Genomic DNA, 27,499 nt, shown 5'->3' with positions numbered 1-27,499 from the left:
CAGAGAAAATGCTGCCCAAGAAACAACTCCAAGGTGTCTCAAAATAAAGTTACAATCCTAGCACATCCCAACTTCTTCACTTTGGATTTTGCATCTCTGAAGAACCTTCTTGAATACGGTTTAGACTTGTAATTATTTAGTAGTTGTAAAAAGGAAGAATCCTTTCTGTGCTAGACTATGGATATACCCCAGATTACAAGCAGAGTTTAGGGCTTTCAGATGCCTTGTAGACCTCTCTTCAAGTGCACTTCCTGAGTATAGCATAGCAAGTGGATAAAGGAACTACCAGGAAGATGGAGTCATGTTTGCTGAGAGACAGAAAGGAGAATTCAGGACTCTGAACTTTTAGTCCCAAAGAGCACTGGGACTCTCCAAGACACCACCATTTGTCCTGTACAATAGAAATAGCAATAGAAATGGGATGGCACCGCACAAGGCCAACACAATGCTGTATTGTTAAAGGCTCTTCATCTACTTCTTCTCATCAATCTGTGGGTGTGGGTGTGGGGGTGTGTGTGTGTGTGTACCAGGTTCCCTTGGACTGAAATGGAAAACTGTGCTCCAGGAAAGATCTCAGGATGGAAAACAATGGGAAATGCTATCTGTTTCTGAACCTGGGCTTAAGAGGAATTGGGCCAGAATATTGGCTGTTGCCAGGAGCTAATCCATGTATATTTCTCCCGGAAATCCAAGCCAGCGTGTCCTTCTCTGAAAGACACCACTGCCATCCTGGCATTCATTCAGCTAGGTAGGAAGGACAAAATCTGTCCATAATGAAGGGACAGCCTTTGCAGCCAAGACAGGCAGCCCAAAGCTCTGGGCACAGATAACATCCCAAGGGAAAGCACTCAGGAGCTGCAAAATCCTCATGGGCTGTTGGCACTTACCGCTCGTCCTGTGGCAGAGTCGAAGGCCTTATAAACGGTTCCAAAACTCCTAGAAACAGAACAGCAGCAAGAACAGAGAAGCTGTTCAGTGCTGAGGAGCAAGAGGCAGCCCAGGCAGGAGCTCTCTGCTGCCTGCAGTGTCTCTCACACACTGGGGTCTATCTGCTCTTAGCCAATAGCACAGCAGCCCAGCAGCACTTTGCCATGAGATAAGCTGGGTCCAATGGGAAGAAAAAGGGCTGCTACAAATCTCAAATGTACACACTAGGTTTTGGAAGCTGGAATTTTCTTTGGCTTTTCTTTTTTGTCTGTGCATTTGTGAAGCATTTCCCGGATCTGAAACACACAGTACTGTTGGGCCTTCTCACCACTCTCTTTTGATTCTATCTACACAACTCAGGCAACATCACCCAGTCTTTCTTATGGTCCCAACCACTGAATATTGTTTTCCACAAAAAAATGGAAAGAAATGCTACTGAGAGCTGTTATCTGACAGCTTTCAGGTGGGAAGCCGATCTCTCAGGTTTTTTTTCCTCCATTCGTGAGGCCATATTACTTTGGATCATGTAAAACCATATCTTCTAGGAAAATAAGCAAACTGCTGCCACACACTTGAGGGGCAGGAGGGCTTCCAGGTCCTGCTCCTTAAGGCAGGCAAGACATTGTCAGCATCCAGTTATCTTTGATGATGCCCAGTGATCAGTAGTGAGGCAGGCTCAATCTACGTCCAGGGTCTGAAGAGGCTCGCAGCTTGCCTGACTTCCCACTTGATATTACAGCAGCAAAATCCCAGGCCCAATGGTTCTGTAGAAGTAAGCGTGGCTGCACTCACCCACTGCCAAGAAGTTCCCAATCAATGTATTTCTCTTCTAAATTTCCCATGCTCACAACACGCCCTGAAAGAAACAAATGCAAGAAGTAAACTTCAAAACAGAGATACTGACTTCCAGGAGATTGGAAACTCAGCTCCACTCTCTGGGGCTCTGAGCAATTTATGGTCAGTTGACTAACAACCAAAGTAACAATGACAATAACAACAACAACAGCCCGAGCAGGACAGGCAGCTCTGTAGCACACGTGGCCTTCACAGAGTCAGATTGTCCACACTCCTTTGAAGGGTTACCCTGAGAGGAAACTAAGGCTGTGGAGAAACCATCAGAGCAAGCAGAGATCAGAAAAGAACAGGCACCAAGGCAAGTAGTTGTCATCTACAAACGGGAAGGAGAGCTGAAATATCATGACCCTTCCTTTTCTTGGGAATAGACCCTCTCTTGTAAGATTCAACAAAAGATTTAATACTTGCAAAGATTATATGCACCCTGGGATCTGGAATGGATTTTTGTCACCAGCTGCATTTTGTAGAGCAGATGGAATATTGCAAAGTGATTTCCAGGAGAGGAGGGGGTCTACCTCTTAGGAGTTTGACTAAAAAATGCCTTGACATTTTTACAGAACAGCAGCTCATCCTACAACCAAGAGCAGTGGCTGTAAGAATTTGGACCCTCTTCATTTAAGAGCAGGCTAAGTTCTGAAGACAACTTTGCCCATTCCCCATCTGGTGAGGAACTACACTGCTTGTCTTCAGCCTGAGGTGCAGCAGTCTCCAGCACTGGACTCAGCCCATTGAACACGGCCCACGTGCCCCATCATCCCAATCGGGCACAGCTGAGACAGGTAACAAGGACAGTGCCGCTCCTCAGGCGCTGCCCTGACACAGACAGCTGCCCACAGGAGATGCTGATCCTGTCACGAGCCCAGGCCAAGCTGCAGCAATGGTCTGGCAGCTGAAATCTCACAGCTAAGGAAGGCTTCAATCTCTGCAGTCACACCAGCCATCAGTGGCAGGACAGGTATGACAAAAATGTTGGCAAAGCCCACAAATGGCCTCTGACAACCACTGTGAAGAAGCCAGAGCCAAAGCGAGCCCCATTACGAGTTGTTGACCCCACTCAAGACACAACACCATTGTCTTTGAGTTCAGACACACAGAGGAATAGATCAATCCACTTTTTGTCCCAACGGCTGATGGCAGACACTGAGTCAACTGGGCTCTGTTCTATACCTGACCAGTTATTCTCTGACAGCACTGTACTGGCAGCTATTGCCAGTTCCAAGAAGCAACTCCATTGGTTGTACTGCAGAGACACCAAGGCCTTGGTGTCCTTTCCTAGGGTATGATATGTGCTGGCATTCAGGCCGGTGCTTAGTATTCCAAGAGTATTTACCAGCTGGGCATGAGCTGTGACAAAGTGCCTGGTACCGGAGGAACATGCAGCAGAGGGGCTGCAGGCTTGCTCCTGAGAATTGTCTGCAGGGCAGTTTTATCTGACCATGCCACATAGATGTGTCTCCTTGATGCATTTCCTAAGCATTCAACTAGCATATCTGAGAGGGACTGTAAAAAATGTATCCAGTTTTTGTTCTGCTGCTGCACTTTGAAAAGATGTCTTCCTCTCTAATTCCTAGGGATTGTTCTAAGAATAAAATTTCTTAACATTTGGGGTGTACTAAAAAGACCTCTTCCTCTGTTATTTGTGCTGTCACCTGATGTTCTTTTCAAAGAGGTCGAGCTAACCAAAATGTAGCATTCCTATCAAAATGAACAATACAAGGAATTGTAGAAGTACTACCAGTCAGAAAACCAAGACCAGAGTGAAAGCAGCCCCACAGTCACTCAATTCCCCTGAAGCATTTTGTCTCCAATGACTGGTGACAAATCAGGGGATAAAGGGACATCTAGGAATCCAACTATTCTAATCAGTTTGGCCAGACTAGCACACACATATCCACTGGGTCATTTGCTGTGTTGCAGCTTTCTGCTGATCGGGAAACAATCCAAGCTTTTGCCTTTGCTGCACAAGGAAGCACAGGCAAAGCCCACCCACTCCCAGCTGCCCTCAAAGGCAAAAGGAGTGCCCCAAGTGCTCCCTGGCTGCCTTGAAGCTCAACAATAGCTTCTGTAGGGAGTCCAAAATGTCTGTCTGACACCAAAGTGAGCAGGAACATGTGGCCCAGCTCATGCTGAGGCAAACACACAACACACTGCTGCATCACACAAGAAATGCACAGGACGTACTCAGCAGCTCCAGGCACTGCTCCTCTCTCTCCTGGCGCAGCTGCTCTGACTCCTGGCCTGAGCTGGGCGAACTGCTGGTGCTCAGGTTTTCAGGCTGTGGAGAGGAGGCTTCTTTGGAGGATGCTGCTGCAGGGGCAGCTTTGATGGCATGGCCTGCATCCATCTGGGACAAAGAAATTTGTTTGTGTCAGAAAGGTGGCTGGCAGAGATACCCCAGACAGTGCAGTTCAAAGGCGAGCCCTTATGAACAACACTTGTGTTAGGCTGCAAGCTGAGCTGTCAAGTCAAACCCCACTATGCAGCCAGAGACTCCAGCTTGTCACAGCCAGCCGTGTTAGAGACTGTGAAAGGGAGAGAACAACTTTAAATTTCACCCTGTTCTGAGGATTGCATCCACCATGGACAGAGACAACTTGTTCATAATCTGTGTGGGTCACCACGTTGTCCTGAACAAAGCCCTCAAAACAAAAGTGAGTCATAATAAGCCAGCAGAAATAAATTCAGAAGATTGCTGGCCACTGGCCAAAGCACTAGCCCTGCTGGCCAGGGCAGCAGCTGAGGTTCAGCAGCCCAGCAAGTGTCCAGCTGATCAGTTCTGATGGAGACCACAGAGGCATTGCCCCAATCCACTTGCTGCTCTGCTGGAGAAAGGCGAGAAAAAGAGAGACCACTTGTTACATGACTGCACTGCCTACTGCCCCATCACTCACCTGTTTCTCTAGAGCCAGCCTCAACTGCAGCTGCATCTCTTGCATCCTTTCTATTTCTTCTTTCAGCCTCTTCTCCATGGCCTTCATTTTCCTCTGAGCTTTCTGCAGCTTGTCCTTGATATTCTGTCAAGCAAAATCTTACTGGCACCTGCCATTGTGCTCAGCTTTCTCCTTTTCCAGTCTCAAAAGCATGTCCATTCAGCCACTTCCTGCTGCTTCTCTACACAGCTCTAACCTTCCATCCTAACTCTTCTTCCTGGTGCTCACTGCTGGAGCCTGCCAGGCTCTGTGTTTCCAGTGCCTGCACTAGGCCCTGCTTCCCCTTTCCTGAGACCTACAGTTCATGTCCCTGTTACTGCTCTTCCCTCTGCTACCTGGCTAGTCAGACTCACCTGCCCATTCTCTTGCTCCTCCTTCAAGTCATCCCTCAGGAGCTCTACAATCTGCTGGCTTTGTATTAATTTTTGCTGCAGCCGGCACAGCTTGCATAACAGCTCGAACTCTGGTGCTGCAGCTGCACAGAAATGAAGAGAAGATGGCTTTAAACTTCCTACACACCATTTGGGTGGCAGCCAAGACTGATGTGCTCATGCTTTCTAAAACCATTTTGTTCTCGCTCTCATGTTAATAAAGGGCCAGCTAAGAGACAATCCCACCCAGACAGTGTCCAGACAAGCAGTGCCCATTTGCCTCTTGACTGGCTCTGCCTTAGAGGTTTTCTTATTCACGTTGCATGCTGGCTACTTCCTGCTTCATCTCCAGCAGGCTTTTCTCCTGCTCCCTCTGTACCTCTGCCAGGAACTTATCCCGTTGCTCCAGCAGCTCCTCTGCCTCCAAATGCTGTTGTTCTAGCTGGCTCTCCTGATGAGAAGAAGACACTTCCAGATCAAGTCCCAGTTAAACTCCCCAAAAGAGGAAATGAAAGTTTCATCCCTCCCACAACCCCCCAACTGAAGAGTGCACAGTAGTGACTTTGTGCCCTCTTGTTCCAACAAGAAACTTAGGAGGATGATCAGCAGGTGGAAGGAAAGGAGATGCCACCTTCCTTCCCCACTCTGTTGGCTTCCCGTTTCCTGGCCCCTCTCTCCTCGGGATTTCTATTCTCAGAGGCTCTGTCCTCAAAGTCCCTGTGTCCTTTGATCAAGGAAAAGCTCCAGGTGGAATGCAGGCCTAGGAGGAGGCCAGTGTCCCAATGCCCTAGTCACAAGACAGGCCTCCAGCTGAAACACCAACAACATGGGACCTGTTTCCTATGGTTAAAGCCCAAAGGGAAGACCTCTGTCCACCATGAAAGGAGAGCAAACAAGGAACCCAGTCTCTGGAACTGCAGTGGGCAGCAAGCTCAGCAGTCTGCTGCATGGTACGAGGTGTGGGCAAGATCCTTCCCCTTGGCTGCCTTGCTTTGGCTGGAGACCACCCAGCCTCCTGGGTAACTTGGCTTATGCCCATCCTGAAACTGTGGCTGCATTGACTGGCCGAGCACCGTCCTCTGGGGCTTCTCAGGCTCTCAAATATGAGCCCTTGAAGCCCTCTGCTGCCTGCCCAGCAATGTGTGGCCTTCAGCAGAGGCTTGCAGCCATGCTACCTACTCAGGCTGCTCTTCTGCTAAGCCAGCCCATCAAGCCTGCCTGAAAAATTCAGGTGCATATTGAGTCCTACCAGTTTTTCCAGCTTCCTGTTTTCTTCCTCCTGAGCACACTGCCAGAGTCTGAGAGCCTTGCTGCACTGCTCTTCTGCCCAGCGGAGTTGTTCAGCCATGTTTTCACATTGCTGCTTGCTGAAAGATCTTACAGCTTGCAGCTCACGCCGAAGGCCCTTCACATCCTCTGCAAACATGACAAATGGCAGCAGTCAGACACTACACAGGCAGAGGGCTCTGCTGAACTTAAACCCTTCCAGTTTCAGGCAAGGAGGGACCTGCCCCCAGCTCCTTCACTCCTCGGAAGCCCTGAGGACAGAACTAGCTTTGGAGCAGCCGCACCGGGCAGGACGATCACCCGAAACAAAGCGCACGAGGCTCTCACCCAGGATCACCTCCTTGGCCTGCGTGGCTGAACGAACTTGGCCTTCCAGATGGCTCCTGGCCATCTCTAGCTCTGACACATGCTGATGAGCCTCCAGCGGACTGCATTGCAGGCTCTCCTTCTCTGACCTACAAGTCATGGAGAAGAAGAGAAATTGTTCCTGGCACACAGAAGAAGCAGTTTTTCTGGAAGATGTACATAAAGATCTCTACACATGAGTATGGAAAACGGCTTGCATGGAAACTCAGATATAGCAAGACTATTTCTACCACTTCAAGTAGCAAAGCAGGCCCCTCCAGGTGATTAGGCAGTCATAATCTAGCCCAGCACAGAATGCCCAGCTGTGTTTGATCTCAGCAGCCAAAACAAAATTGCTCTTGCCTGACACACCCCTCGTGGGTGGCTGTGCCCACAAAGTCTCTGCCAATGAGCGAAAGCCCAGCCTCTGCTCACAGCCCTGAGCTCATCAGCACTTCTAAGTCACTCTGCAGGTGCACAGAACACAGTGTTCTCCTGCCTGACTCATCAATGTTTACTGCACGTAGAGATACTTGGTTTGCCAGTAGCTCTCTTAGTAAAAGGGACTAAATGAATGCACTGAACCATATATGAAAATTCACTCCTCCCTCCACTAGCGTGAATAAGAAACCAGAACCAGGTTTTTATCTGAACAAGAACTATCTTGGAAGTGGGACAAGTATCCTCTCATTTAAAACACTGGAACGCCATGAACAAGAACACTTGCTACTTTTGTGTAAATACTAAGTGAAACAGCTGTGCCCAAAAATCTTGTTACTCTTTAAAAAGGAAAAGGAACCATCCAAAGTGAGCTTGATAGGTTATAGAGGTGGGTGAACAAGTGAGCAAGAATCAGTGCTCAGCAAGAATCCCTAGAGACTGTTGAAAAGTCTCACGACCTTTCCCTTCTGCTGCTGTGGCTTGTCCTGCACCATGCTTCATAAGAGTAAGCTGAGAAGGGTCTCAAGATTTTCAGCATGACCCTCCAGGGTCACGTGAAGCATCAGTGTCCTACTCACAACATTTCCATGTAAGAGCCACAAAAATAACATTCAGGTCACAGAATCCTTTTTCTTTTTCCTCATATCTCATCACCTCTCTATCTGAGAAACTTTTGGAGAGCACACGGGAGGCAGTAAATCCTGACGTAATTACACACCTTCCAATCATGTCCCACCCAGGGTCCCCTCCTGCCTTTACCTGGCCTCTGCCAGCTGCTCAGAAAGGCCTCGTAGGTCCCGCTCTGTGGCTGCCAGTTGGGCTTGCAGGGCAGCGTTCTCTTGTGCCAGCACCACCTTGTCCCTGCACACCTGGGACAGTGTGTGCCCCTGGCGAGAGAAGTCCTGGAGAAGCCTCTCCAGAACCCTGGGGGCTGGCTGCTGTGGGCGGCAAACCTGGAAGCAAGAGGGCACCATTTTTGTAGAGGAACAGCAACTACAACAACAACAACAACAACAACAACCACAACAACAACAACACACTCTTGGTCTTAGCTTGCTCCCAGAAGCAGCATTTGGGGCGGCCTTGCTAGGACAACTCCCTCTCCCACTGGTGCTGCTGAGCAATAAGGTGAGCACACCTTGCACACCTATTGCAGGATGGGGGACTAATCACCTCATACTCCAAATATTCATGAAGAAAATCTTTGAATATTAACCTTGAAATCAAATTTAGAGTTCATTTCTGCAGACACCTCTAGCCATCATGACTGTGATACAGCCTTGCACCACCCACAATCATTGTGCTTTGCCCTGGAGCTGTGCCCATGCTCTGCTGGCCAGGAGATGCTGCTGACTGAGGAGTGCATTGCCAACCCGACTCTGGATTTGTGTATTGTTCCTGCCTTTCCTTACTAAATGGGTTTGCACTAGATATGGATGCAGTGTGGAAAATCAAGAGTCCAAGTAAGCAAACAGCTGCAGAAAGGGGCAAAACCAGCTGACGGCAAGAGCTCCATGAGTCCACACCAGATCTTCTTATGATGATGCTAATGAAGGAATGACTTGCCCAGTGACATCAAGGCTACTGAAAAAACACTTTGAAGACCATCAGATCCTGGCCCTCAGACTTGTAGAGAAAATTAGGCCAGCCACACACATGAGAAAATTGACGCTTACTTTTATTATTCTCCTCCATATTGTGCACCAAGCAGTAAGGAAGCATTAGCAATAAAAATAGAGGTGCAAAATATCCCCTAATTTTGGATTAATTTAGCTGTCACTATGTCAATCATACCTTTCCAATTCTACTATGAATTTAAACCTTCTTTTACTAAAGCCTGCTTCTGGTAATGACAATGGGTAAACTTTAGGTGGAACACCATATTGTGGAACATGTGCAGAATTATATGGAGAACTCCCTCAAGGGCACCAAGTGGAAAAGCCTCTCAACTGTGACAATGAAGTGTGAGCATTACCTCAGAAAAAACCCCAAAAAGAAACAGAATAACACACCTCAGGTATAGAAAGCAGATGATTTCTACAAGAAACTAACAAATATTTTTTACTGGAAATTATAAAAACTACATTAAAATATTTAAAAGTGCACAAGTCCTTTTGTGCACAGCATACAGTGTTAATTTTCCATGAATACTTTCCCAGGCTCTGTTTCAGCCAGTTATCCTGTTCTTTACAGAACATACCAGGGTTTTAGCTCTAAGAGAGCTTTTTCATTATTCCAGAGTAAAAGAAGTTATTTTCAGTAACCAACTATGGAAAATGTAACTTCAGCTATGTAGAAATACATTTCCCTTTGAAAAGTGGAATGTGCACAATCTTTAAATTATCAAAAATTTGCAACTTTATCCCATGTAGCTAAACTATCAAATGCTGGTGTTGGATTTTTAAAGGTATGACCTAATGAGACAGTGCTGGAAAGAGAAACCATATGAAAGACCATCATTTGCTCAGATACTGGTGTCATTGAACAGGATGTTAGAAGACACAAAGGTAAGAGTAAAACTCTGGTTTTGAGATATATATATATATATATTCATACTTACAATGATACAATTAGGCTGTGCATATTTTCAACATTATTTAGGGTTCTTGAGGTAATGCACCTTTCATCACACCTGCTCTGTTTATTTCCTTTCTAGACCTATGTGAATACTAGCCTACACGAGAAATTTACCTATGCAGGCATTGATTGCTCTGCTGAAGAAGCTGCTTAAGATGGGACAAATCCTCATTCACCAGTGGTTGATTACAGAAAACCAAACTTCAGTCTGCTGGAGCCCAAAATGTGATGTGCTGTATAGAACTGTGTATAGCTCTAACTATATATAATACAGCAATACTGTTTTACCACAGTTATGTGTGTGTGTATCACACAATAACCTGTGCCTTCACAGGCTGTAGAAGTGTATATACTGTCCAAAGCAGTTATAGACTGAAGTCATGAAATCTGTTGTTTCATATGCAGTGTTTTTCTTTTTTCCTAGTCATGTAGATATAATGTCTACATGCATATTGTAATGCATTAGGTATTGCCATATTAGAGTTTTTGTTTTATATTTTCCAAGAGCTACTGATAGCCAAGTAGTAACTTATTGCAGTATTCCATTTACATATCATTGTGTTTGAAACAAAAATGCTGGGCAGTTGCAGTGCAAGAACAGCAGCTGCAAACCAGTGTGCTCAACAAGGATAATTAGGACATACTCTTGTCTGAAAGCAAAGTCAGCTAGTAAAAATAATCTAATCAAAATTCTGTTGACACTCTTAAGATATAAGGCATGCTATTGCTCTTTCATTGCCTAGTGAGTGTCAGGTTTTGCCCATATGCAAAATACACATTTATTTTGAAGTGTTTAATACTATCAGAGGCAGCCATACACTAATATTCATGAAGCATAGTGTTGAGGAGCCTACTATGTATTGTAAACCACAATTTACAACTCGCCTGGATATACATGAGATTTACTCCATTTGTATTTCATTTAAAAATTTCACTGCATACCTATAAATTACTACCTATCCTGTTCAAATGCTTCAAAACCATCATATTTGACCTGACAGAAAGGTCCCTAGTCCTTAGATAAGAAAAATAGAGGAAGGATTGGCTTCAACTTCTGGTGTCTAGCCAAGCACAAGGGATTTGGTAGACTTACTCTATCCTAATTTTACATATTTGCCAACTTCATGTTTTGCACATATGTTCCCCTCTTGCCCTTGCCTTACCAGCTCATAACTGTCCATCAGAGCACAGTGGCTTGTCAGCTGGGTGCAACAGTCATCCCCTAAGACTTGGAGAAAGATGCTTGAGAGAGTGCAAGATTTCCCCTTCTGATTCTCACTTTGTGGATGGGTATGTGATTGGATACAAGGTGGGGGTATCACAGCACAATAGAGAGTAACATGAACGACATACACCAGACTAACTCAACCAGAAGCACCAAGAGCTCTATTAAAAGGCAAGAACAAGGGTGCTGAGATGACTTGTGTGGCCTTGAGATAGGAAGAAATTGCAGTGTAAACCAGGTGCTAGATGTAAACTAGGAGTTTATTGTTGGGGATTGAAATACCTTTACTTATAGAATATTAGAAATTATCTGTGTAGGTTTAATTGTAACTTGCTTTCCCCTTAGCAGGAGAGGGCCTTGTTCAAACATTAGCATAGGTGAACTTTAAATGAACTCTGTGTCATTAAAAAAAATGGCTAAGCAGGGGAGAAAACAAAAAAATAATTGTTATCTTCAGATAAGGACTGAGACCCTGGAGAGCCCCAAGACTTCCCCAAGCAGTAAGATAAGAGCAGTTATTGACACACGAACATGGAGAATCCAGTGAGGTGTTAGAAGACCCCAGACCATAAATCACCATAAGACTAAGAGGCTCATGCAGGGCACCTGATGAGTGTGTGAAGGTTGGGTGCACAGATTGCAGGGGAACAAAGGTCCAGGGATTTTTTTGGTCAGGGTCCCTCTCTGGTGGCATCCAGCCCAAACTGAAATAAACCGACTCTGCCTTAAAACCCAGGGTCTGATCTCTCCTTTCACATTCACAAAGAGCACATTGATTCACTGGAGCACTGGAGCAAAGGACAGCTCAAGGGGAAAAAAAAAAAAAAAAAAAAAAAAAAAAAAAAAAATAAAAGGAGAGAAAAAGAGAAACAAATCCCACCATATTTTTCAAAAGAGAGTACTCAGCCAGTGCCAGTGGTTTTTGAAGCATGGGCATTGCAATTGCAGTTGAACTACATTCTTAACAGTCAGTAAGGTGAATAAAAATGTACCTCCAAGGGTGTTTTCTAGTCTTCCAGACAAAGCTGGCTAACAACATCTTCTGGAATTCCTCCATTTTTTGTACAGAAGTTTTCAGAGGCATCCAGAGGTTCTTGTCTCATACTCTCAAATATTTCAAACAAGCCAACACAAATGCCCATTCTGCTACTTGATGTGAAATTCTCCTTCTGTGGCAAATTTTTACATTATGTCACACAAGTCCAGTATCTCTTATCAATATCTGCATTTAAGTGCCAAAGGCCCACTGTAAATTTACCTGAACAGCAATTAGATCTCTGTATAAATATTGATTCCCTTGTGAGTCAGGCAGGAATGGGGTGGGGCTTCCTGCCTCGTCAACTGGCTGCTCATAAGAGGCCTCTGGGGAGCACAGGGACCCGACCTGAGCACAGTGACAGGAGCAGGGAAACAGGGGCATGGCACCTCTCTGGGGTGTGGCACCTCTCTGGGGGTGTGAGACATCTCTGGGGCATGGCACATCTCTGGGGTGTGGCACATCTCTGGGGCGTGGCACATCTCTTGGGTGTGGCACATCTCTGGGGTGTGGCACCTCTCTGGGGTGTGGCAAAACTCTGGGGGTGTGGCACATCTCTGGGGTGTGGCACCTCTCTGGGGTGTGGCACCTCTCTGGGGCGTGGCACATCTCTGGGGTGTGGCACAGCAGTTTGTGTGGCAGTTCCCGCAGGCAGGACAAGCATGCAGGGCTGCAGGTTTTTCTTGCTACTAAGACTTGCTGTGTGTTGTCTACAATGTTTCTGTTGGCTGGTTGGTGTTAGAGTTTCTCTTGGTCATGGTTTTTACACCATCAAAAACTGTGCTTAGTACAAGGGCAAGTAACCAAGTGGAACCCTCCAAAAAGGATGTGTCTATACAGACTCATTCCTGCCCGGAGTGTTGGGGTTTATCAGTGGTTTCAGGGGCATGGTGGAGGAAGTCTGCCTGCACTTTGAACAGATCTCCTTTCACTGGTGACAGAGCTTAGGGAGAAAGTTGAAAGACTAAGAAATATCAGGGAAAGTGAAAGGGAAATAGACTGGTGGAGTTCACCCTTCCATCTTTGAGGGAGGTCCAACAAGAGTCAGAGGACTCCCTGACCTCCCACTGTCAGGCAATGGAAGGGCACCTGGGGGACGAAGGGGAGTGGAAATGGGTCCCTGCTCGGGGGGGTAATAATAAAAATTCCTCCCAACCCCTATCCCTAGCCAGGTGCCACTTCAGAATAGCTATGAGGCCCTGGATCTGGAGAGGCAGCTGGATCATTTAGAAGAAAATTATCTGCCCAGAGAACCTCCCCATTATAAACAGCTCTGGCCAGGACCTGCTGGGATCTCATGGCCCTCTGCAGGCCTCGGGCAAAATATTAACTCTTTCACTGCACAGATGAGCCTTGCAGAGGCTCAAGTAAGAGAAAAGTGACAGAGTGAAGACACACAGAAACAACATGAAGACACCAAGATCAGTGAAATAGAAGTTCCAAGACGGGAGGGATTGAGGAGATGCCTCACTCTTGGACTGAAATCCTCTTGTAAGCTATGGAGAAGATATGATTGATATATCAGACAATTTTTCCTGTGCAACTCATGAAATGCATTTTGGGCAGATGAAGCCTTCTCACCACAGCCATGAGCAGAAGCACCAGTGCTGGAGTAAGCAGCTGTTGAAGCAGCTGTGATCCCAAGAGAACTTTGAACAGAGAGAGAGAGAAGAAGATCCTTTGGCCCCAGGGAAGAAGAAGAAGACCTCTGTTCCATGAGATGGAGATGATCTCCAATTTAGATGAAGAGAACATTACTCAAACAGTTTCATCCGTAAAAATAGTACGCCGTGAGTTTGACATGGCCCATAAATTCAGCTGTGGGAAGGCTGTGAAATGATGGGAGGGACTTCGCGATTGGAGATTTCCTAGGCTGCTGCTATTTGTGGAAATTGACTCCAGAAGAGAACTGTTTCCTTGTGGAGAAGTCTCCACAGACTGACAAGAGAGACTCATCTCCCTAAGAGATCTGAAGAAAGACTATTCTAGAGGTGACAAACTGACTGAATTGTTTCTCTATGTTGTCAATAGGAAAGAAAAGAGAGTATGGGAAGGAGGGAGGAAAAGTGTTCAGAAGGCTTTATTCTGATTGTTCTTATTACTTCCTTTAGTTTCTGTTAATCAAGTTTTCATTTATACCCTTTCCTTTATAAATCTGAGCCTGCTTTGCCTACCCTCCTAACCCTATCTCACAGCAGGAAAAGGAGTAAATAATTCTAGTGGATGCACTGGCAATGTTGCCAGCACTAGACCCACCACAATTGGTGCATTGGCTGGAAATTTTAAATTGACAAACTAAAACTACTACATGAAATTGGTGTTACTGCTGGTTCGAACTGAAACCGCCACAACTATTTGCGCATTTTCACACCTCAGCTCACAAGAACAGTTCAGTTCTGATGGCACTGACTCAGATGTACTGCAGTCTAAAGCATAAAGAAAAGATCACTGCAAATTTTACTCAAATGTTGAGATTCAAATTAAAATATATTTAAAAAAAAGTCACCCTAAATTGGAAACAGTAAAAATTAGAAGCAAGCAAGAAATGGCCATCCTTGACACACCAACTCCATGTCAGCTGGTGACATGGGCTATGTCACCCCTCTGCTGTGGATAAGCTTTCCCCGGGTGAAGGACCCCACAGCGGGGCCGGTCTGCACATCGGAGAATGGGCGCTCACTGAGCCTCTCACCAGAGGCCCCAACACACACCCAAAGCTTCTCTCTGCCCACCCTTCTGTTAGGAATGAGTTCGGGTTCCAGGGCGGGATTGGGGTTTGTTAGTTAATAATTTGCAAACTGCTAATGAGTGTCCGTTTAAAGGTGGTTGGGGAAGGTGCAGTGGGCGGGGCTGTGGCTCTGTGGGACCAACTGCCGATGGGGGGCGCTGCAGCGCGGGCGGGTTTGTCACGGGGAGCGCCGACTGACAGTGACTGACAGGGTCAGCTGGAACCTTCTCGAACAATGACGTAATCGGGTGAGCGCACCAGCTTAAACAATGATTGGACGGCCCTCCAACCTATCAGAACAGCCAGTGAAGAGAGAGCCAATCCCAAGAGAGAGTGAGCGATGATCTAATCCGCCGAGCGGAGAGGGTATAAAAGGCTGCTCGGGGCTCGGAGCCCCGCCTTCCGACGGTGCTCGGTGCCTGAGGGAACGCCCGGTGTTACATTCTGTTACACTGTTTTCGGTAACAATTCCTCTGGCTTGCCGCCTGGGAATCTGGCTTATCCTGCTTCCCCCTTCTCGCTTGTTGTTTTTAATAAATGAGTTGGTCTTTTTTTTAAAGACGCAGGCCTAGTTTATAACACCTTTTTTGGGGTTCATGCAGAATATCCACGCCCTGAAGCGGTCCCAGGTAGGGACAGGACCCAGGATGACGCGTCCGGGTGATTTTAGCCGCCTTGGAACCAGATCTTCCTGAGACCGTGGACGGACTGCTGGATACGCCCAATAACAACCGAGGACCCGGTAACCCAGACGGAGAGGACCTCCGAGAGGGAGTGGGGCTCGCAGTGAGTAATTGCGAGTGGGGGCGAGGGGCCCTAACGCGGGCAAGCTCCCATTTCTCCAGGGAGGATGTTCCTTGGGGTGTCTCAGTCAAGGGATAGGCAAACCTGTGGCTTGGAAGTAGCGCACGGGGTGGGACCCAAGCAGGGGTTGGCCTGGCTGGGGCAGCTCTGAGGGTGGTTCCCGTAGGAAGGGAGAGACGTCTCCTAGTGGGAGGGGAACTAGGTGGTGGGTGGTGATCCCAAGAGGCAAAGGACTGTCAACCGGGGACAAGCTGAAAGGCGGGGCCACCGGCTGACAGATTGTTCCTCCTCAGGCAGGGGGGGCAAGTAGGTGGCGCACCCAAGGGGAAATCGGACCCCAGGCCAGGGGTTTGGCGTGCGGCAAACCGGGGGCTGGCTGGGGGAAATACCTCGGCACGGTGACAGGCTGGGGAGGGCACAGGTCGCCGGCTGGGAGAGGCCCAGCAACTCACTAGGAGCGGGGGCATCGGAAATTTAGAACCTGCTGGGTAGGGACAACTGTTTTATTTGTTAACAATTTGCCTGTTTAGTTGGTGTTAACAATTTCCTTTGTGATTTAAGTGCTATATAATTCTTTTCCATTTTTGCTTTTGTCTCTAAAGATTTTTCTACTAGTTTTATTTTTTGGTTTACGTTGTTACATTGCTTTAAAGTGGTCTTTTAATTCCAAAAGTGAGAAGTTTAGTAGGGTGAGGTTTTGGGGTGAGGTGACAGCCAAGAGTCCCCAAACCACCCATTAAGTTGAGTGAGGTTTTTATTGTGAAAGCACATTTATTTGTTTATGGTATGGTGAAGTTGTGAGTTTGGGTTAAAGAGTTATTGTGTCTGTCGTTAGCTGAGGTGCGCCATTTTGTGTTGTAAGTGTGAGTGGAAGAGGCGCCATTATGAGTGAGGCTCTCCGAACACGAGATTGAGGGCTCTATCCAACATATCCCTGGAGTAGCAAGATGGAGGAGCCATATTGTTTTAAAATAAGTTCCCACGAGTTGTAAAGGTTACGAATTATTTCAGCTGTAGTTCCCACGGTTAAAATTTTCCTATCATTGAAAAGTATTTGAGTCCCTTTATACCTATCCCAGTTTCTCCCGCTTAATTCTCCCCACCCCTTAGCTGTGAGGTTTCATTTTTTAGTTTACAGTCCCTCCTTTTGGTGTATCCTGTTTTTTATATTTGCGGTTAGTTTAGACAAGGCCAGAATTATGGGCCAATGCATGAGGAGGAGGGCAAATAAGGAGAAGAAGGGAAGACCTTGTTGAAGAACATTCCTCCTAATAGCCCTTAGGCAGAATGTTAGAAAATTGGGAAAAAAGTGAAGAAATAAAGAATGAAAAGATGCAGGCCTCATTTATAACATTCAGCACATGGGACGTGAGTAGGACCACAGGGATTCATGGACACCACAATCATCTCTTTGCAGCCTTTCAAAACCCTGGTAGACTCAGACTGCACTCTGCTACTGACCGCTCTGCCTGAAGAGGGAAAACAACCACCTGGCAAGAAAGACACCAAATCTCTCACTTCAAGCTGCAACCCCAAAATGTGTCTCTGAAACAAGACTAGGTAAGCACAGTCAAGGAGCTCATGGGGGCAAAGCACTTCAATGAGCCTGTGTGCTCAGATCAACCACTTTTGTGCCTGTTGCTCTTTGGTCAATCTGTGGAGTGGGACAGGTCTCTCCACACCACAGTGTCCCCTGACTTATTGATCATGCATCGGTTTAGTGTCATTGACATGCTCTGTCCTCTAGGGCCAAGGAGCCTTCATGCTTCAGGCTGGCCCCTCTCAGAATCTCACTGTTCTTTGGCCTAAACATGACAGATTAAAATCTGTTGTCAAGCTGTCACTGGCTCAGGAGAATTGCTAGCTCCTGGCAGGACTCCAGCATTAAGCATCCTCAGCCACCAACGGCAAGTGCTGGCTGGTCTGAAAGTTGCAGCGCTGCCTTGCAATAGACAGCACCAGCCAGAAGTGGCCCTTACCAGCTTAGAATATTCAGGCTCTGCTGTGACCACAGCTGGGGGCTTATGGTCATTGTGCTCCTCTTTGGCATCGCCTCCAGGAGCTGAAAGACTCAGTGCAGAGTCCGGTGTTGGTTCTGGGCGCTGTGAAGAGAGAGAACTGATGGGCACAGAGACATTTGTCAGACCCCCCAAGACAAGGCAAAAACTAATAAAGACAACTCAGCAACTGTGCTCAATCAGCTCTGGCTGGGTAAAAGTTCATTCCAGCAGGGGCAGACCGTAGCCACCAACTCAAGAAACCTCTCAAAACCTCTCACTAAGAAGAAGAGACTGAACATGCAGACTAATTAGCAGGAGAAGTGAGAAGATTGTTACCCTACAGGAGACAGAACACTAATTATGAACAGAACAGGGTAACCTGCAGTCAATGAACATGAATAGCTTTACTGGCTAAAATGTATAAACACTAAAGCATTCTGATATTAGTGGTGCTGGCTTTGTGAATTTGAAACTGAGCCCCCCCTTTCTGCACAGAACTGTAAATATTTACCTCCACTCAGTGCGTGGATCAGCCTCTGGAGCCCCGTGGGCGAGATCCGACTGATCTGGAGCAGCGCTCGCTCAACGCTCTGACATCTCCGCTCTGCTGCAGCCGTGGAAGGGTCTGACCCGTCCTGCTGTGCTGGGGACAAGGGCCACATGTCCTTGGAAATGGGGAATTCCATGTTCCAGGCTGGCTGGGATGTCACTGAGGAGCCAGATGGGACACACCCGGGGCAGAGGGAATTCCCAATGGGCACACATGGGAATGCCCTGCCCAGTTCCACAACTGACTCGGCTCATTTCCAGCTGCACAGAGGGATGCTCCAGCCACCCCAGATGCTGCAGCTGTGCAAACCAGTGAGTTTTTTTGAGTGTTTCTGCACAAAAGTGCTGTACTTGGCTGTCTGCAAGGTGGAGGTGGAGCTTCGCACCTCTCAGTGGGGCAGCAAGGGGCAGCCCTCCCAGCACTGGTCCATCCTGCCGTGGGCCGGTTAGTCTGTGAGGCTTTGAGCATGTACATGCTCACTCAAATATCATCTCTTTGACAAAAGCCCCCCAGACCTTTTCTCATCCCAGTCTCCTAAAAGGATACAAGCCAGCAGCATGCCCAGGTCCCCACAGACTCTGCAGGAGGAGCTGACATGGTAGAGGTAATACTGACCCTGAACACAATTACAGGCTGATAGTCGTGCTGACTGCATGTGGCCATTGAAGTTATTGACACATCTGGAAAAATGTTTTATAGTCAGCTTATGATTGTTTTACTTCCATTTCCTCCATACCCAAGCTTATTCCTGATTTCAGTCAGCTGGCACCAAAAAAACTCTTGTTCAATCATTACAGGGAGAGGGAATAAAAGCATGTCATTGAAAATGTGTTGAATATCACCATCCAACACTCCTTTTCCATATCACAAAATCTTGTCTTTGTGTAAAAGACTATGTCCATATCAGCCCATGTCTGGTCTCCTGACTGCGACACTAACAAGGGCAGTGTAGTTTGTGGAAAAGAGAGGAAGGAAGCAATTTGTCAAATATCAGAGCCTAGATCTATAAGAGAACTATGTGTTGTGTAAATCCACCCAAAATTCAGCCCAGAATTAATACAAAATCACCCCCAATTTACCCAAAATTATCCCAGATTTCACCCAGAATTTACCCAGGATTACCACAAAAATCACAAAAAATTCACACAAAATTCACACCAAATTAACACAAAAATTATCCCAAAATCTCCCAAAATTCACACAAAAATTATCCCAAATTTACCCAAAATTATCCCAGAATTCACCCAGAATTTACCAAAAATTATCCCAAAATTAACAAAAAATTTACCCAAAATTTATCCAAAAATCATCCCAAAATTCACCTAAAATTAATGCAAAATTTACCCAATATTAACACAAAATTATCCCAAAATTCACACAAAATTTACTCAAAATTCATCCAAAATTCACCCAAAATTAAGACAAAAATCACCCCCAATTTACCCAAAATTATCCCAAATTTCACCCAGAATTTTCCCAGGATTAACACAAAAATCACCCAAAGTTTACCCAAAACTTACACAAAGTTAACCCAAAATTTACCCAGGATTAATCAAAAAATCATCCAAAATTCACCCAAAATCTCCCAAAATTATCCAAAAATTATTCCAAAATTCATACAAAATTTACCCAAAATTATCCCAAAATTCACCCAGAATTTACCCAGGGTTAACCCAAAAATCACACAAACTTCACACAAAATTCATACAAAATTTACCCAAATATTAACACAAAATTCACCCAATATTAACACAAAATTAACACAAAAATCATACAAAATTAACCCAAAATTCACTCAAAAATTATCCCAAAAAATCACACAAAATTTACCCAAAATTCACCCAAAATTTATCCCAGAATTAACACAAAAATTATCCCAAAATTCACCTAAAATTAATACAAAATTCTCCCAGTCCCCCCCAATCCCCTCCCAGTCCCCCCCAGTGCCTCCCAGTCCTCCCCAGTCCCCCCGAGTTCCCCGTACCTGCGGGTGGGTGATGTTGTGGTCGATGTTCATGGTGGAGATCCCAAATCCCCTCCCAGTACCTCCCAGTCCCTCCCAGTCCATCCCAGTCCCATACCTGCAGGTGGGTGATGTTGTGGTCGATGTTCATGGTGGAGATCCCAAATCCCCTCCCAGTCCCTCCCAGTCCCACCCCAATCCCCTCCCAGTTCCCCCCAGTGCCTCCCAGTGCCTCCCAGTCCCCCCCAGTCCCTCCCAATCCCATCCCAGTCCCTCCCAATCCCACCCAGTCCATCCCAGCCCCCCCAGTGTCCCCAGATCCTCTCCCAGTCCCTCCCACTGCCCCCCAGTTCCCCGTACCTGCAGGTGGGTGATGTTGTGGACGATGTTCATGGTGGAGATCCCAAATCCTCTCCCAGTCCCCCCCAGTCCCTCCCAGTCCCATACCTGCAGGTGGGTGATGTTGTGGTCGATGTTCATGGTGGAGGTCTCGCAGTTCTCGGCGATGTATTTGTAATCCTGCGGACACGGCTCCTCGTCCACGCTGTTCACACACGGGATGGGCATGTTCTCGTGGTCACGGGCCACGTCCCTGCGGCCACCAGGGGGGTCAGGGGGGGCACCCCGAAATTCCCACTGAAATCCACCCCAGGATAGCCCAAAATCCAACCAGGATCAGAGGAATCCCAGTGAAAATCCACCCAGGATAACCCAAAATCCAGCCAGGATAACCCAAAATCTGAGAAATCCCCACGGAAATCCGGCCAGAAAGGGAAAAATTCCCATGGAAATGGAAAAATTCCCATGGAAATCCACCTGGGATAACCCAAAATCCACCCAGAACTAGAGAAATCTCGGTGGAAATCCAGGCAGGATAACCCAAAATCCACCCAGAAATGGCAAAATTCCCACTGAAATCCACCCCAGATAACCCAAAATCCACCCGGGATAACCCAAAATCCACCCAGAAATAGCAAAATTCCCACTGAAATCGACGCCAGATAACCCAAAATCCACCCAGAAATGGGAAAATCCCAGTGCAATCCCAGCCACGTCCCTGCGGACACCAGAGCCAGAGAAATCCCCAATCCAGCCAGAAATGGGAAATTCCCACAGAAATCCGCCCAGGATAACCCAAAATCCATCAAGGATAACCCAAAATCCAACCAGGATAACCCATAATCCACCCAGAAATGGGAAAATTCCCACTGAAATCCACCCAAGATAACCCAAAATCCACCCAGGATAACCCAAAAACCACCCAGGATATCTCAAAATCCACCGAGAACAAGAGAAATCCCACTGAAAATCCAGCCAGGACAACCCAAAATCAGAGAAATCCCCACGGAAATCTGGCCAGAAATGGGAAAATTCCCAGGAAATCCACCCAGGGTAACCCAAAATCCACCCGGGATAACCCAAAATCCACCCAGGACAACCCAAAATCCACCCAGGATAACCCAAAATCAGAGAAATCCCCACAGAAATCCGGCCAGAAATGGGAAAATTCCCACTGAAATCCACCCAGGATAACCCAAAATCCACCCAGGAAAAACCAAAACCCACCCAGGATAACCCAAAATCCGCCCAGAACCAGAGAAATCCCCAGTCCAGCCAGAACATTGCAAAAAAAATCGTAAAAAAATTGCAAAAATAATCCCAAAAAACCCCAAAAATCCCTCGCAAAAAACCGCAAAAAATCCCAAAAAATCCCCCCCAAAAATCCCAAAAAATTCCCAAACATTCCCAAAAACCCCAAGAATGTGTGAGGACCCCAGACCTGCTGACGATGCGCTCAGTGTGCAGCCCCCAGCCTCAATTTGGAACCCCAAATCCCCCGAAACGCCCCCAAAAAAACACAAAAATTTGGTAAAAAATCATTTAAAAAACCCAAAAAATCCCCCCAAAAATTCCCAAAACATTCCCAAAAATTCCCAAAAACCCCAAAAATGTGTGAGGACCCCAGACCTGCTGATGATGTGCACGGTGTGCAGCCCCCAGCCTCAATTTGGGACACAACCCCCCCAAAAACCACCAAAAAATACCAAAAAATCATTAAAAATCCTAAAAAAAAAACCCCAAATCCCCCCAAAAATCCCAAAAAATTTCCCAAAAATCCCCAAAAAAATCCCCAAAAATCCCCAAGGCCACCTGCTGACGATGCACTTGGTGTGCAGCCCCCAGCCTCAATTTGAGACCCCATAACCCCCCAAATCTCCCCCAAAAAATTCATAAAAAATCCTAAAAAAACCCAAAAAATCCCCCCAAAAAATCCAAAAAAATCCCAAAAAAATCCCCAAAAAATAAAAAAAAATTCCCCAAAATTCCCAAAAATCCGAAAAATGTGTGAGGACCGCAGACCTGCTGACAATATGATCAGTGTGTAGCCCCCAGCCTCAATTTGGGACCCTAAAACCGCTCTAAATCCCATCCAAAAAAACGCAAAAAATCCCAAAAAAATAATAAAAAATCACAAAAAAATCCTAAAAAAACCCCAAAAATTTCCCAAAAATTCCCCAAAATTCCCCAAGCCCACCTGCTGACGATGAGCTCGGTGTGCAGCGCCCTGCCTCAATTTGGAACCCTAAAACCGCTCTAAATCCCACCCAAAAAACCGCAAAAAATCCCAAAAAAATTATTAAAAATTGCAAAAAAAAAAATCCCAAAAAATCCCCCCAAAAATTTCCCAAAAATTTCCAAAACCCCAAGACTGTGTGAGGACCCCAGACCTGCTGATGATGCCCTCGGTGTGCAGCCCCCAGCATCAATTTGGGACTCAAAGTCCCAAAACCGCCCCCAAACCCCTCACAAAAAAATGCCGAAAAATGGTAAAAAAATCGAAAAAAAATCACAAAAGCCCCCCAAAATTTCCCAAAAATTCCCAAAACAATTCCCAAAAATCCCCAAGCCCCCCTGCTGATGATGTGCTCGGTGTGCAGCCCCAGCCTCAATTTGGGACACAACCCCCCCAAAAACCACCCAAGAAATCACAAAAAAAATCGGAAAAAAACCCCAAAAATCAGAAAAAAAAAACCCAAAAATCCCCAAAAAAATCCCCCAAAAAATCCCCAAAAAATTCCCAAAAACTCCACCAAAAATCCCCAAGCCCACCTGCTGATGATGTGCTCGGTGTGCAGCCCCCAGCCTCAATTTGGGACACAACCCCCCCAAAAAACCACCCAAGAAATCACAAAAAAATCGGAAAAAAACCCCAAAAATCAGAAAAAAACCCCAAAAATCCCCAAAAATCCCCAAAAATCCCCCAAAAATCCCCAAAAAATTCCCAAGAACTCCCCCAAAATTCCCCAAGCCCACCTGCTGATGATGTGCTCGGTGTGCAGCGCCCTGCCCGCCGCCCCCAGCCTCAGTTTCCTGTTGAGCTGCAGCGCGACCCAAACCTCGGAGCGCTCGGGGGTCAGGTCCAGGGGGGAGTCGCCCTCCTTGTTCCGCAGCTCGGGGTCAGCACCACGGGACAGGAACAGGCTGGGAGAGAGAGAGACCCCCACCCAAATTATAGAGAGAGAGAGACCCCTCCCCAAATTATATACAGAGAGACCCTTCCCCTAATTCAGGTCCAGAGGGGAGTCGCTCTCCTTGTTCCGCAGCTCGGGGTCGGACACGTGGGACAGGAACAGGCTGGGGGGGAGAGACCCCCACCCAAATTAGAGACCCCCCACCCAAATTAGAGACCCCTCCTCAAATGAGAGACTCCCACTCTAATAAGAGACCTCAACTCAAATTAGAGACCCCAACTCAAATTGAAAGAGAAAGCCCTCTTCTAATTCAGGGATCCCCAAAATCCCCCCCAAATCCCATCACGGGATTCCCCAGTTCCATCAATGGAGCCCCCGGGACAGGAACAGGCTGGGGGGGAGAGACCCCAACTCAAATTAGAGAGAGACCCCTCCTCTAATTGAAAGAGAGACCCCAACTCAAATTCGAGACCCTAACTCAAATTGAGAGAGAGACCCTGACTCAAATTAGAGAGAGACCCCTCCTCTAATTGAAAGAAAGACCCCAACTCAAATTGAGAAACCCCTCCCCGAATTCAGGGACCCTCTTCTCAAATTGACAGAGAGAGACCCCTCCTGAAATCAGAGACTCCTCCTCTAATTGAGAGAGACTCCTCCTTAAGTTCACAGACCTCTCCCCAAATTCGGGGATACCCAAAGCCCCCAGCTCCAATTCCCTCTCACCTCACACAGTCATGGTAGCTCTCCCTGGCTGCAATGTGCAGGGAGGTGTCCCCAGGTCCCCCATGTCCCCTGAAGCCCCCAGACCCCTGTGACCCCCCCCCAGACCCCCCAGAGCCCCCAGCCCCAATTCCCTCTCACCTCACACAGTCGTGGTAGCTCTCCCTGGCTGCAACATGCAGGGGGGGTGTCCCCATGTCCTGTGTCCCTTGACTCCCCTGAAGCCCCCAGACCCCTGTGACTCCCCAGACCCCTCTGAAGCCCCTCAGAAACCCCCAGCCCCAATACCTGACACAATCATGGTAGCTCTCCCTGGCTGCCATGTGCAGGGGGATGTCCCCGTGGAAGTTGTGTGCCCTGTCACCTCTGAAGCCCCCAGACCCCTGTGACCCCTGTGACCCCTCTGAAGGCCCCCAGAGTCCCCAGCCCCAATACCTGACACAGTCGTGGTAGCTCTCCCTGGCTGCAATGTGCAGGGGGGTTCCCCGTGGAAGTTCACGGCGTGCAGGTCGCACTGCGCGTTCAGCAGAACCTCGGCGATCTCGGCGCTGCCCGTGAACGACGCCCAGTGCAGGCAGATGTTCTCCTCCTGGGGTTTGGGGGTGAAAAAGTGGCATTTTGGGGGTTTTGGGGGTTAAAAAATGGGGTTGGGGGAGAAAAAAATGGGGGGGTTGGGGGAAAAAAAATGGGGGTTTGGGGGGGAAAATGGGGTTTGGGAATCAAAGAAAAAAACAGATTTAGGGGTTTAAAAATGGGGTTTGGGGGTTTAAAATGGGGTTTGGGGGTAAAAATTTGGTTTACAGATTTTAAAAGGGGGTTTGGTGTAAAAAGAAATGGGGGTTTGGGAGTAAAAAATGGGGGGTTGGGAGAAAAAAATGGGGTTTGGGGGTAAAAATAATGGGGGTTTGGGAGAAAAAATGGGGTTAGGGGGTAAAAAATGGGGTTTGGGAATAAAAAAAAAAACAGATTTAGGGGTTTAAAAATGGGGTTTGGGGGGTTTGAAATGGGGTTTGGGGTAAAAAAATGGGGTTTTGGGGGTAAAAAATGGGGATTTGGGGGTAAAAAAATGGGGAGTTGGCATGAAAATGAGGGGTTTGGGGTTAAGAAAGGGTTTTTGGGGGGGTCAAAATGGGGTTTGGGGAGTAAAAAAGAGAGTTTTTGGGGAAAAAAAGAATTTTTGGAGAGGAAAAATTCCTCTTCTAGAACAAAACCCCCTCGTTTGGGGGTCCCTGAGGCCCCGCCCCAGTATCCCCCCAGTCCCTCCCAGGTGTCCCCAAATGTCCCCCAGGTGTCCCCAGATGTCCCCAGGTGTCCCCAGGTGTGTCCCAGGTGTCCCCAAATGTCCCCCAGTCCCTCCCAGCTGTCCCCCAAGTGTCCCCCAGATATCCCCCATATGTCTCTCACGTGTCCCCAAATGTCCCACAGGTGTCCCTCAAATGTCTCCAGGTGTGCTCCACCCTCCCCAGGTGTCCCCAAATGTCCCCCAAATGTCCCTCATGTGTCCCCAAATGTCCTCCAGGTGTGCCCAGGTGTCCCTCAAATGTCCCCAGGTGTCCCCAGGTGCGTCCCAGGTGTCCCCAAATGTCCCCAGGTGTCCCCCAGGTGTCCCCAAATGTCCCCAGGTGTGTCCCAGGTGTCCCCAGATGTCCCCAGGTGTCCCCAGGTTTGTCCCTCAAATGTCCCCCAGCTGTCCCCAGGTGTCACCAGGTGTGTCCCAGGTGTCCCCAGATGTTCCCCAAATGTCCCCCAGGTGTCCCCAGTTGTCCCCAGGTGTGTCCCAGGTGTCCCCAGATGTCCCCAGGTGTGCTCCAGTCCCTCCCAGGTGTCCCCAAATGTCCCCCAGCTGTCCCCAGGTGTTCCCAGCTGTCCCCAGCTGTCCCCAGGTGTGCCCAGGTGTGTCCCCAGCTCACGTTGTCGGTCAGGGTGATGTCGGCCCCGCGCGTCAGCAGCCGCCGAATGACCTCGATGTGTTTGTGCTCAGCCACAGATGATCGGGGTCCAGCCCTCGTCCTGGGGGTCAGGCAGGGGTCAGGCAGGGGTCACTCAGGGGTCATTGACCCCCCAATGACCACCCCTGACCCAGACCCAGATGATTGGGGTCCACCCCTGTTGTCCTGGGGGCCATTCAGGAGTCACTCGGGGTCACTCAGGGGTCACTCGGGGGTCACTGACCACCCCTGACCCATCCTGACCCCCACTGACCATCCCTGACCCCCACTGATCACCCCAAACCCAGGCCCAGATGATCGGGGTCCAGCTCCCATTGTCTTGGGGGTCACTCAGGGGTCAGTGACCACCCCTGACCCATCCTGACCCCCACTGACCATCCCTGACCCCCACTGACCCCCCTAAACCCGGACCCAGATGATCGGGGTCCAGCCCCCGTTGTCCTGGGGGTCACTTGGGGTCACTCAGGGGTCACTGAGCACCCCTGACCCTCTGACCACACCCAGAACACTCAGGGCAGTCCCTGACCACTCCCAGGACACTCTGAGGACGCAAAGGACACCTGTGGGACACTCACTGGACACTCTCAGGACAATTCCTGGACACCCTCAGACACTCAGGACACTCCCAGGACACTCAGGACAATGCCTGGACAGCCCCAGGACACTCAGGCCATTGAGTGGACACTCCCAGGACAGTCACTGGACACTCTCAGGACAAGCACTGGACACCCCAGACACTCAGGACACTGACTGGACACTCTCAGGACACTCTCAGGACACTCCCAGGACACTCAGGACAATGCCTGGACACTGAGTGGACACTCAGGACAGTCACTGGACAGTCCCTGGACACTGAGTGGACACTCAGGACAATCCCTGGACACCCGCAGACACTCAGCACACTCCCAGGATGCTCAGGACAACACCTGGACAGCCCCAGGACACTCAGGACACTGAGTGGACACTCAGGACAGTCACTGGACACTGAGTGGACACTCACCTGTGCATTGACATCCACCTGCCCCGTGCTCAGCAGCAGCTCCACCATCTCCAGGTTCCCGTTTTTGGCCGCGTGGTGCAGGCAGGTGGAGCCGTCCTCCTCCTGTGACATCATAGAGAGGGGAGGTGACATCACACAGGGCGTGGGGATGTCATAGAGGGGGTGGTGATGTCATACAGAGAAGTAGTGACATCATACAGATGGTGGTGATGTCATACAGGGAGTAGTGATGTCATACAGGGGTGGTGACATCATATAGGGATGTGGTGACGTCTTACAGGGGAAGGTGACATCACAAATCGCACAATAATCTCACAC

The 27,499-nt window shown here is 48.0% G+C and overlaps 1 protein-coding gene across 1 annotated transcript in view; it reads right to left on the bottom strand.

Annotated features, from left to right (window-relative positions):
- LOC130265428 (histone-lysine N-methyltransferase EHMT2-like) overlaps window positions 1-27,292 on the bottom strand; it is a 432,673-nt gene extending 405,381 nt beyond the window's left edge. The window contains 7 exon segments of the mRNA XM_056514531.1: window positions 20,487-20,631; window positions 23,355-23,522; window positions 24,668-24,716; window positions 24,719-24,821; window positions 26,143-26,217; window positions 26,593-26,622; window positions 27,182-27,292. Coding sequence (XP_056370506.1) covers window positions 20,487-20,631; window positions 23,355-23,522; window positions 24,668-24,716; window positions 24,719-24,821; window positions 26,143-26,217; window positions 26,593-26,622; window positions 27,182-27,292 — 681 coding nt within the window.
- Window positions 27,293-27,499: the final 207 nt, after the last annotated feature.

This window comes from Oenanthe melanoleuca, chromosome Z, assembly GCF_029582105.1.
Source record: "Oenanthe melanoleuca isolate GR-GAL-2019-014 chromosome Z, OMel1.0, whole genome shotgun sequence".
In the NCBI taxonomy this organism is placed as follows: domain Eukaryota; kingdom Metazoa; phylum Chordata; class Aves; order Passeriformes; family Muscicapidae; genus Oenanthe; species Oenanthe melanoleuca.
The sequence above is the reverse complement of the archived record's forward strand: the minus strand, read 5'-3'. Positions and strand labels throughout refer to the sequence as shown.